The sequence below is a fragment of the Pristiophorus japonicus genome, chromosome 1 (assembly GCF_044704955.1).
Source record: "Pristiophorus japonicus isolate sPriJap1 chromosome 1, sPriJap1.hap1, whole genome shotgun sequence".
In the NCBI taxonomy this organism is placed as follows: domain Eukaryota; kingdom Metazoa; phylum Chordata; class Chondrichthyes; family Pristiophoridae; genus Pristiophorus; species Pristiophorus japonicus.
Genome location: NC_091977.1, coordinates 42,195,430 through 42,206,293, shown reverse-complemented (window position 1 = coordinate 42,206,293; position 10,864 = coordinate 42,195,430). Strand labels below are relative to the sequence as shown.

Sequence of the window (10,864 nt, the reverse complement as noted above, 5' to 3'; positions counted from 1 at the left end):
GTACAGTTTTGGTCTCCCTATTTAAGGAAGGATATACTTGCATTGAGGCTGTTCAGAGAAGGTTCACAAGCTGGAGATGAGTGGGTTGACTTATGAAGATAGGTTGGGCCTATACTCATTGGAGTTCAGAAGAATGAGGGGTGATCTTATCGAAACATACAAGATGAGGGGGCTCGAAAAGATGGATGCAGAGAGGATATTTCCACTCATAGGGGAAACTAAAACTAGGGGAACATTGTCTCAGAATAAGGGTCCGCCCATTTAAAAAACTGAGATGAGGAGGAATTTCTTCTCGAGGGTTGTAAATCTATGGAATTCTCTGCCCCAGAGAGCTGTGGAGGCAGGGTCATTGAATATATTTAAGGCAGAGATCTACAGATTTTTGAGCGATAAAGGAATAAAGGGTTATGGGGAGTGGACAGGGAAGTGGAGCTGAGTCCATGATCAGATCAGCCATGATCTTATTAAATGGCAGAGCAGGCTCGAGGGGCCAGGTGGCCTACTCCTGCTCCTATTTCTTATGTTATGTTCAGACTTCTTCCCTCCAGACCCATTTGAGATATTTTAATAGGGGACAATCACGACTTTGAATTGCTCAGGGAGCAAGTGCACAGCAGTTTGACCTTGGGAGCATTGTCTATATTGGCACCATGAATTCTTGTTTAATATATTAAAATATTTGAGGTTCATCAACTCCTCCTCTCTTCTTCCTCCTCAGGTGATGTGAGTCTGTGGGACCTTGATAGTGGCACAGTAATGTCAGTTTTTACTCCTGACAGCATCATTCAGAGCATGACTCTGGCATTTGATAGCAACCTCATTCTTCTTGGCATGAGCAACACACCTGTCCTCATCACCTTAAAGCTGACGTCGAAGAACACACTTAAATTAAGTTCAACAGGAGGGGTTATGTTTGAAGAAGCATCTAGTAGCAGCGAGGAAGACGACAATTTTAGTTAAGATCACTGGCTCAACCAAGCCAGAGTGGCGATTGTTTAACCATTGTACAGGTTGCATGGAGTCCATCGAACTGTGGGATCCTGTGAAAGTTGATGCCATTTTGAAGACATTATTGAATTTTGCAGGGTCCTCCTGCTTTCAGACACTGTGCAACTTGTGCAAAGTTGACAGCCCATCAGCTCTCCCTTACACTGAAACAGAACAGTCCCACTAGAATGTGTACACCCTATTTAATACATATTTTCAAAACTAGAATTCCATGCTTCGAGGCTGAATTCTTGCTGTTCAGTACCTTTTAATTGCCAGATAATGAATTAAATATTTGTTCCGATCAACCTGTTTACATTGTTTGGAATTACATGTCATTATTCCAAATAAAAGCAGAGTTAATGCACAAGCGGATATTGAACATTCATGTTAGTGAATAGATTGGCACATAATTTGTTTAGAAGCTTGCAGCATAACAGTGGTCATATTCACACTATCTATAGTTCTCCATACAGCAGCCCTAGACTATTTTAATTGAGTTTTCACTGCCTTAAATTGTGTATAGAACATCCATTTTCCATATGTTCACATTCTTATAGCTCAAACAACATAATTAATGCCATTGTTCTATTTGCATAGCAATTATCAATCAGCACATTGTAAAAGGAATCAAAACTACTAGAGTCATAGAATTAACAGCAACTTGTTTAAGGGGGCATTGTCACACTTTCTGGAGTGTTCAGAAAAGCTCAATTTCTGGCAGTCAGTCTGAAGACTCCATTGAATACCCTGTGATTTTACCAATCATAATGTGGTTTTTCTTCATTTCTTTCCAAAGTATAGAGGTGATCAACATTGCGCAATCTCCACATCAGGTTGCAAACCACTTAAAATGGCACGCAACTTTTTTGCGACCCACTCTTTACTGCAGTGCCATATAATGCACCTTTGACGTGGACATGAAATGCATTTATTTTCTTCCCTGTTTCATTAATTACCTGGAGCTAGATGGATGGTTGGATTGGGACAGGGAGGTCCCACAAGCCTCAGCCTACACCAATGCTACTTTTAGCCGACCAGCCCAACAGGTGCACAAGGGCAGGCAGGAGTATGAAGGGCTCTCCGATTTTCCTTCTCCTTGGGGAGAGGCTCCTTGCTCAGCTCTCCACAGCAGCCCACCCAAAGATCAGCTACTCGGTGGCCTGAGAGATTGAATCGACATGCCAACACAGCAGTGCTCAAAGGTCTCACACCACCTCCGCAACATTGCCTATTAACTCTACACTGAGTGTACCCATTAACAGCTCTTGCTTCATTCAAATTTTCTATTCAAAGGAGTTAAATCATTGCTAGGACTGGCTGTTAATAAGAAAATTTGGTTAGGTTTCTCAGCTTTATTTAATTTTTCTACACTTTCAAATGTTTCAATTGGTACATTATTATTCTTGGAAATGACAATGGGTTAAGCTATTCCATGAGTTTTGGGATACAAGGGAATTTCACTTGAATTTATTGTGAGGATGGAGATGGGAGCACAAGTGCTGACCTACATTGACTCCCAGTCCAATGACTCATATTTGAGATTCTCATCCTGGTGTTTAAATCCCCTTCATGGCTTCTTCACCCTTCCTTATTTCTGCATTTCCTCTAGCCCTACAACCACAAGAACTTTGCATTCCTCCTACTCTGGCCTCTTGTGAATCCTTCCTGCCTATGTCCCACAACTGGTGGCAATAACTTCAGCCATCTAGGCCCTATGCTCTGGAATCCTTGAAGACCCTTCTTAAAGCCCACCTCTCTAACCAAGCAGTTAAGTCATTCCTCCTAAAAATTACCTTATTTGGCTCAGCATGCTTCTGTGAAGTGCCTTGGGACATTTCTCTGTTAAAGGCGCTGTACAAATGGAAGTTGTTGCTGTTGATGGCAGATTTCTGACTCGAAGCACACGTTTCGGAAATCTCTGATCACATTCAGCCTCTACAATGTGTGCATATTTACATCTCAAAAGATTTCTATTGACTTGCCTAAAGAATATAGTTTTACTTTAAAGCTACAGAAACAGCAACAAGATTCTGAACCATTTGCAGTCACCTGCAAAATATATTGTGCAAGTTCTAAAAATCAATGTCCTTCAAACATACTTGCATTTACATAATACCCATCATTTCCTCAGAACATCCCAAAGCACTTCACCCCTAATGCATTGTAGTTATTATTGCTATGTAGGCAATTATAGTAGTCAATCTGCATACAGCAAGATCCTACAAATATCAACTGAGATAAACAACCAGTTTAATCTATTTAATGAAGGTGCACTGGACTGATCCCTGGGATGAAAGGGTTGTCCTATGAGGAGTGATTGAGGAGATTGGGCCTATACTCTCTGGAGTTTAGAAGAATGAGAGATGATCTCATTGAAACATAGAATTCTTTGTGGGCTCGATTGGGTAGATGCTGAGAGGATGTTTTTCCTGGCTAGAGAGTTTAAAACTAGGGGGCATAGTCTCAGGATAAGGGGTCGGCTATTTAGGGCTGAGATGAGGAGGCATTTCTTCACTCAGGGTTGTGAATCTTGGGATTCGCTACCTCAGAGGGTTGTGGATGCTCAGTTGGTGAGCATATACAAGACTGAGATCGATAGATTTTTAGACTCTACGGGAATTAGGTGGGAAAGTAGAGTTGAGGTCGAATATCAGCCATTACCTTATTGAATGGCGGAGCAGGCTCGAGGGGCCGAGTGGGCTATTCATTATTTCTTATGTTCTTATTTTGTGGTGGTGGTGTTTGTGGGATGAATGCTGGCCAGAATACAGAACTCTCTGCTCCTCTCAGAATAATGCTATTGGAACTGTAATTGCACAAATAAAATGCAGTTTCCTGCATTGATATTGTAACACTGGGGTGCTATTGCAAGCACTGAATCGGTATCAGTGTTGGTAAAACTAACCTGAAGGACTACAGACTGTACTATAGCTTACATAAAATATTTCTGACCCATCTATGCTATTACAATAAACATAGATAGGTTATTGCTTCAACTCCTCACAATGCAAGGATGGTACTATCTAGGTTAAGTGTTAGAACCTTTCCACACGTTAAATCACAGGTGCAAAGAGATCTGAATTCAACCACTGAAAACATTTCTGCTCATTTAAAAACTGTTTAAATAAGCATAGCTCCACAAATACGATTATAGTGCACGAGTCAAAATACATTAGTGAAAATTCAGCAACGTTTAATACTATAGTAAAAATTATTGCATAGTTTCACATACAGTTTAAGCTAATATTCTTATACATGATGACAGAAGATATGAAAAGCTTTTAAAATGTGTGGCAGTCACTACCTTGACCTCCTATCTTTTTTTGATTTTTCTAAGCATTTGTCCATAGTCTTTTCAGTGTCGCCTCTGCATTGTGGACAGTACCATTTACCTTTTGGCTTGTACGTTAACCCGACACAAGAAAAATGAAACCACTCAATTGGACATTCTTCATTATCACATCCGATCATTTCACCGTAAGACACTTGGTTGCAGAGGCAGTAAGTGGGTTCATTGGGATCGATTGGAAAGTCAATAGGGGAGACTTCCCTTTCTGGCCGAGCTTTAATGCGCTTCTTTTTTGCAGATTTTGATTTCTTCTCTTTAGGCTGCTCCTCGCCCTCTTCAGTTTCATTACCAATATGGCACAATTCACGGTTTTCACCATTCTTCTGTCTGCGCGGCCTTCTGGATGGCCTCTCCGATTGAGCCACCTCCATTTTGACCTTCTCGATAGACTTCTCCTGTTCGGTTGGGCCCTCAAAGCATTCAGAGTGACTATCCATCTGCCTCGCACAATTCTCCACCTGCTCGCTCATTTGCGTGACAATCTGAATTTTCTCATCTCCCAGCTCTTGGCTGTTAATTAACGCTTGCTGGAGATGATGCAGCGTTCGTTTCCTTTGACTGATGTCCGTTTCCTGCTTATACTTTTCGTAAGCATCATCGAGTTCCTTTAAAACTTCTGAAAGAGGGAAATAAAAGCTACATTTGCAAAGTAATTAGCATGATGTTCTTTTAACATTCATCAGTACTCTGGGCTTTACTCAGTTCCTGGTACATTAATATAAATTCATTAAGCTGCATTTAACCAAAGCAGCAGAAATTTCTACCCACACAGAAGCTCAGATAGACACAGTAAGGAACAAAGTCCTGTGCAGGGTTTGTTTTTCTATGACTGTTACGTATTATGTTAACATTAGCTGGCCTCTCATTAGCATTACACACTTAGCTCGCTCAAATGCCCTTTTTATACCAAGTCAGCACAACTGCAGCAATATAAACACTGGTCAGCTTCAAAACTTAAAACCAAATATAAAAAAGGAGATAAGAGGCATCGGAGAAGGTACAAATAAGATTTACTGGAATAATACCAGAACTGAGAGGTTATACCTATCAGGAAAGATTCAACAGGCTGGGGCACTTTTCTCAAGAAAAGACTGAGGAATGACTCAATAGAGGTCTTTTTAAGATTATGAAGGGGTTAGATATGGTAGTGAGAGAAGATGTTTCCACTTTTGGGCAAGACCAGAACTAGAAGTTATACATATTAGATAGCAACTAATAAATCCAATAGGGAATTCAAAAGAAACTTATTTTTCCAGAGAGTGGTTAGAATGTGGAACTCACTACCACAAGGAGTAGCTGAGGCGCTTAGCATAGATGTCTTTAAGGGGAAGTTAGATAAACACATGAGGGAGAAAGGAATAGAAGGATAGGTTGATGGGGTTAGATGAAGGAGGATGGAAAGAGACTTGTGTGGAGCATAAACACTAGCATGGTGTTCAAGGAGACCTTCAAAATGCAACATCCCCACCGACACCTGGGAGCCCCTGACCAAAGACCGCCCTAAGTGGAGGAAGTGCATCAGAGAGGGTGTTGAGCACCTCGAGTCTCGACGCTGAGAGCATGCAGAAAACATGCGCAGGCAGAAGGAGCGTGCGGCAAATCAGTCCCACCACCCTTTCCCTCAATCACTGTCTGTCCCACCTGTGACAGAGACTGTAATTCTCGTATCGGACTGTTCAATCACCCAAGAACTCACTTTTAGACTGAAAGCAAGTCGAGGGACTGCCTATGATGATGATAATGATATTCGGTTGGGCCAAATGGCCTGTTTCTGTGCCGTATATACTATGCAACTCAAATATTTTAACCCACACTAGTTATAATAAACAGGGTGTTACAAGACCAAAACCATTAGTTTAGATTTAACTCCCCTCAAAAAAAAAGTGGAAGTAACGCATTAGTAGAAGTTAAGCTGTCATGATGGAACTTCACCAAGACCTTGTGCACTAAGGGTGAGAGTAGCTGCCCAACATCAAGGCATCATTCGACTGTGTGTGACACCAAGGAGCTCTAGCAAAACTGAAGTCAATGGGGGTCCAAGGAAAAGCCCTCCAGTGGGTGGTGTTACACCAGACAGAAAGGTACAAGATGGCTTTAGTTGTCAGAGGCCAGTTATCACAGCCCCAGGATCTCGGGGCCAACCATCTTCAACTACTTCATGAATGACCTTCCCTCTGTCATGAGTTAAGGAGTGAGGCAGTTTGCAGACAATTCTTGTTAAGCTCTTCCAGCTTCAGAAACCATTCATAAAACCATGCCTCCAGCTAAAACAACAAGGAACTGGGTCAAGAAAATCTCTCATTCTGTGTACTGCCATAAGAACCATTAGCAATCACTGGATAAATCAATGTACTGCCTGCCACACTTGTATCTCCATTGAGATAGTAAGTCAGGACTGCTCCATATATATTGTGAACATTTGAACTGCTGGAATGCTTTGGACATGTTCTAGACTCACATCTAGACATTTCAACCGACCCAAGAGCTGGGTATGGTCATGGATCATTTCTTTTTGGAAAAATTGCTACTCAAGATAAGGACTCATGGGGTTGGGGGTAATGTATTCGCATGTATAGAGGATTGGTTAACAGACAGAAAAGAGTAGCGAAAAACGGATCATTTTCCATTTGCAGGCTATAACTAGCGAGGAGCCGCAAGGATCAGTGCTGGGGCCTGAGCTATTTATAATCTATATTAATGACCTAGTATAATGTATCAAAGTTTGCTGATGAGACAAAGTTAGGTGGGAAAGTAAGCTGCGAGAACACAAAGACTCTGGAAAGGGATATAGAAAGGTTAGGTGAGTGGCCAATAAGGTGACAGAGTATAATGTGGGAAAATGTGAGGTTATTCACTTTGGGGAAGAATAGAAAAACAGAATTTTTTTTTAAAGGGAGAGAAACTATTAAATGTTGGTGTTCAGGGATTTAGGTGTCCTCATACAGGAAACAGAATTAGCATGCAGGTACAGCAAGCAATTAGGAAGGCAAATGGCATGTTGACCTTTATTGCAAGGGGGTGAGAGTATAAGAGTAAGAAAATCTTGCTACAATTGTACAGGGCTTTGGTGAAACCACACCTGGAGTACTATGCACGGTTTTGGTCTCCATATCTGGAAGAGGATATACATGCCTTAGAGGCAACAAAGGTTCACTAGATTGATTCCTGGGATGAGAGGGCTGTCCTTTTGAGGAGATATTGAGTAGAGTGGGCAAGGTGATCTCATTGAAACACACAAGATTCTGAACAGGATTAACAAGGTAGATGCTGAGAGATTGTTTACCCTAGCTGGAGAGTCTAGAACTAGGGATCAGCCATTTAAGACTGAAGCAAGGAGGAATTTCTTCACTCAGAGGTTGTGAATCTTTGGATTCTCTACCCCAACGATACTGAATCGCTGAGTATATTGAAGGATGAGAGATAGATTTTTGGACTTTAGGGGAATCAAGGGATATGGAGATCGGGCTGAAAGTGGAGTTATCGTCGAAGATCAGACCTTCTTGAATGGCGGAGCAGGCTCGAGGGGCCGTATGGCTAACTCCTGCTCCTAAAAGTACACCACAGTACTTTACACATTCCATGTTGTGCACATGATCTACTCCAGCTGCAGAGTACACCATTTTATAAATCATCTCATTAATATTAACCAATCAGGGCCATGAGAAAATGGTCGACAATTGTTATAAATTGAGAGAATTTCCACTTTTCTTGTGGAGAAGACCATTAGGTATTGGTACTGTTTATGTTGTTTTATTAAATATTTATTTAAAGATGGATGACTCTCTGTTTGGCCACATGCCCACCCAGTTTTCACTGACACTCGCCTTACTCTCAACCATCATTTCAGAGGACCAGATTTATCAATAATATCAATACATTTCTGCAATTGCTCCATAAGAATGAAGGAAAATATTCTTCCCAATTTTCCAGAAGCCCCACTGATATTCTCTTCTTCTCTCACCTCTGTTCTCCAGCCTTTCCCTCACTTCCCTGTCATAATATATCTTGTCTGTTTTATGGATGCTCCTCAGAATGTTCCACTCATGTTCCTGCTTAAGCTGCAAGCACACTGTCCTACAGAATCTTCTTTCCTACACTGAAATCAAGATTCAATGGATAGCCATATGAATTTCTCTCAACATCATGGAACTCCCAAACTCAATCAATCTTGACCTTCCTACATTTTTCAGGCTTTTAAAACTCAAAAGTGGGAATCTTATCGTTTCCCAATATATCTAATCCTTTCTACTCTAATGGTAATGTAAAAGTCTAGTCTAATTTCTTTAAAACGTGGCTCCAAGAACATACCGCCTCAAGTGGTCATCTGATACCTTTTTTTTAAATGGGGAAACTAGAAGATAGAGCTGCATTATTCCAAATTTGTTTGTACATCATTGTTCACTGTTGGCAGCAGGGGTGAGTTTTCAAATATCTGGACTACAGAAAGTACCTGTTCAGGAACAAGATGAGGCCATTCAGCCCCTTGAGCCTGTTCTGCCATTCAACTAGATCAGCGCCGATCTGTACTTCAACTCCATTTACCGACCTTTGCTTCATACTGCCTGACACCCATACTCAATAAACATATATCAATCTTAATCTTAAAAATTGCAATTGATCCAGCATCCTTGCATTTGTGTAATTTCACAATTCTGCTGCCCTACCCACCTGAATCTCCACAGTCCTATAGGGCCAAATTAAAGGCACTTTATACATACACATCCTGCTCTGCATTTTTCAGTTGGAACTCCTCAACTTTGAACAAATCTGACCCTAGGAGCATCACAAACTATGGTTAGGTCTGGTCAAATGATGCGGTACTGCTCCACACCGCCCAACCACTGTATAAAAATATATATTTACTATACAACATGCAACGTTATTGGCAAATGTCTGCGCATAGATTACGAGCATCGTCAGCTTGTGCTATGTTTGGATGGTCATTTTGTTTCCCCTCCTTCCTGGAGCTTCAAGTGACTGCTTAGCATCAACATCTCAAAATCCAATGCCAGAAGCACTACCAGTGACTGGTTCTGTACTAAAAACAGAAAATGCTGGAAAAACTCAGCAGATCAGGCAGCATCTGTGGAGAGAGAAAGAGTATTAACATTTCAAGTCGCTGACCCTTCATTAGTTAACTCAGTTTCTCTCTCTACAGAGACTGCCTGATCTGCTGAGTATTTTCAGCATTTTCTGTTTTTATTTCAGATTCCAGCGTATATTGTCTGCAGTATTTTGCATTTGTATTACTGGTTCTGTACTGTTCTCTGCACAGATGCCTACCGAGTATTTCGCTGGTTTCCTGCTTTTGTTTCAGATTTCCAGCATCGGGAAACGGTTTGCTTTATTGTACCCCCTACAAAGAGCTTTGGTATTTTGAACAGCAGTTCCTCTCCGAGTGAGTACTGGGATGAAGGTGGTTGGAGCGGAAAGTTTCAGCTTTGATTTAACTCCAGGATCTGGAATGCTCTACCTGGAAAATGTGGTGGAAGCGGATTCCATAAATAATGGGAGTTGAGCAGCTATTTGAGGATGAGCAACTTACAGCGTTACGGACATAAAGCAGCGATGTGGGACTAAGCACGACTGCTCTTTCTCTTTCAAAGAGCCAGCACAGGCACGCTGGGCCAAATGGCCTCCTTCTATACTCAATTTCTAGGATTCTATGAGCTCACCCAGCACAAGTTTGGGGTTATTTAACCGTCATACAATACAATAGTGACTAATGCATTAGGAACATCCAGTGGTCGCGAAAGGCACTATACAAGTTCAAGTCTTTTCTTTCAGTAAAGAGATTTAGAATTGACATGGGGAGAAAGGAGCATCTCCATCCAACAGAATTGATATTTTTTTTTAAATCCAAGCATCTCAGCATCTTCCACCATCCCGTGAAGGGGGGAAAGGAGAGAGAGAGAAGGGGGGGGAAAGGAGAGAGAGAGAGAAGGGGGGGGAAAGGAGAGAGAGAGAGAAGGGGGGAAGGAGAGGGGGAGGAGGGGGAGGAGGGGGAGAGGGGGGAGGAGGGGGAGAGGGGGAGGAGGGGGAGAGGGGGAGGAGGGGGAGAGGGGGAGGAGGGGGAGGAGGGAAGAGGGGAGGAGGGGAGAGGGGGAGAGGGGAGAGGGGGAGGAGGGGAGAGGGGGAGGAGGGGAGAGGGGGAGGAGGGGAGAGGGGGAGGAGGGGAGAGGGGGAGGAGGGGAGAGGGGGAGGAGGGGAGAGGGGGAGGAGGGGAGAGGGGGAGGAGGGGAGAGGGGAGGAGGGGAGAGGGGAGGGGGGGAGAGGGGGAGGGGGGGGGAGGGAGGAGGGGGAGAGGGGAGGGAGAGGGGGGGAGGGGGAGGGGGGGAGGGGGAGGAGGGGAGGGGGAGGAGGGGGAGGGGGGGGAGGGGGGAGGGGAGGGGGAGGGAGGGAGGAGGAGGGGGAGGGGGAGGGGAGGAGGAGGAGGGGAGGGGGAGGGAGGAGGAGGAGGGGAGGGGGAGGGGAAGGAGGAGGAGGGAGGGGGAGGGGGGAGGGGGAGGGGGAGGGGGAGGGAGG

The 10,864-nt window shown here is 43.3% G+C and overlaps 1 protein-coding gene across 2 annotated transcripts in view; it reads right to left on the bottom strand.

The window, feature by feature from the left end:
- Window positions 1-1,183: 1,183 nt before the first annotated feature.
- The window catches only part of LOC139263045 (inhibitor of growth protein 2-like), a 10,411-nt gene continuing 730 nt past the window's right edge, over window positions 1,184-10,864 (bottom strand). The window contains exons 1-2 of one of the 2 annotated variants that reach the window (XM_070878561.1): window positions 9,203-9,252; window positions 1,184-4,955 (exon numbers count right to left, since the gene is read on the bottom strand). In XM_070878561.1, coding sequence (XP_070734662.1) covers window positions 4,291-4,955; window positions 9,203-9,212 — 675 coding nt within the window. In that variant the 5' untranslated portion in view covers window positions 9,213-9,252 and the 3' untranslated portion in view covers window positions 1,184-4,290. Of the gene's footprint in view, window positions 4,956-9,202; window positions 9,253-10,864 lie in introns of those variants that run through there. The other variant, XM_070878554.1, reaches the window with a different exon arrangement.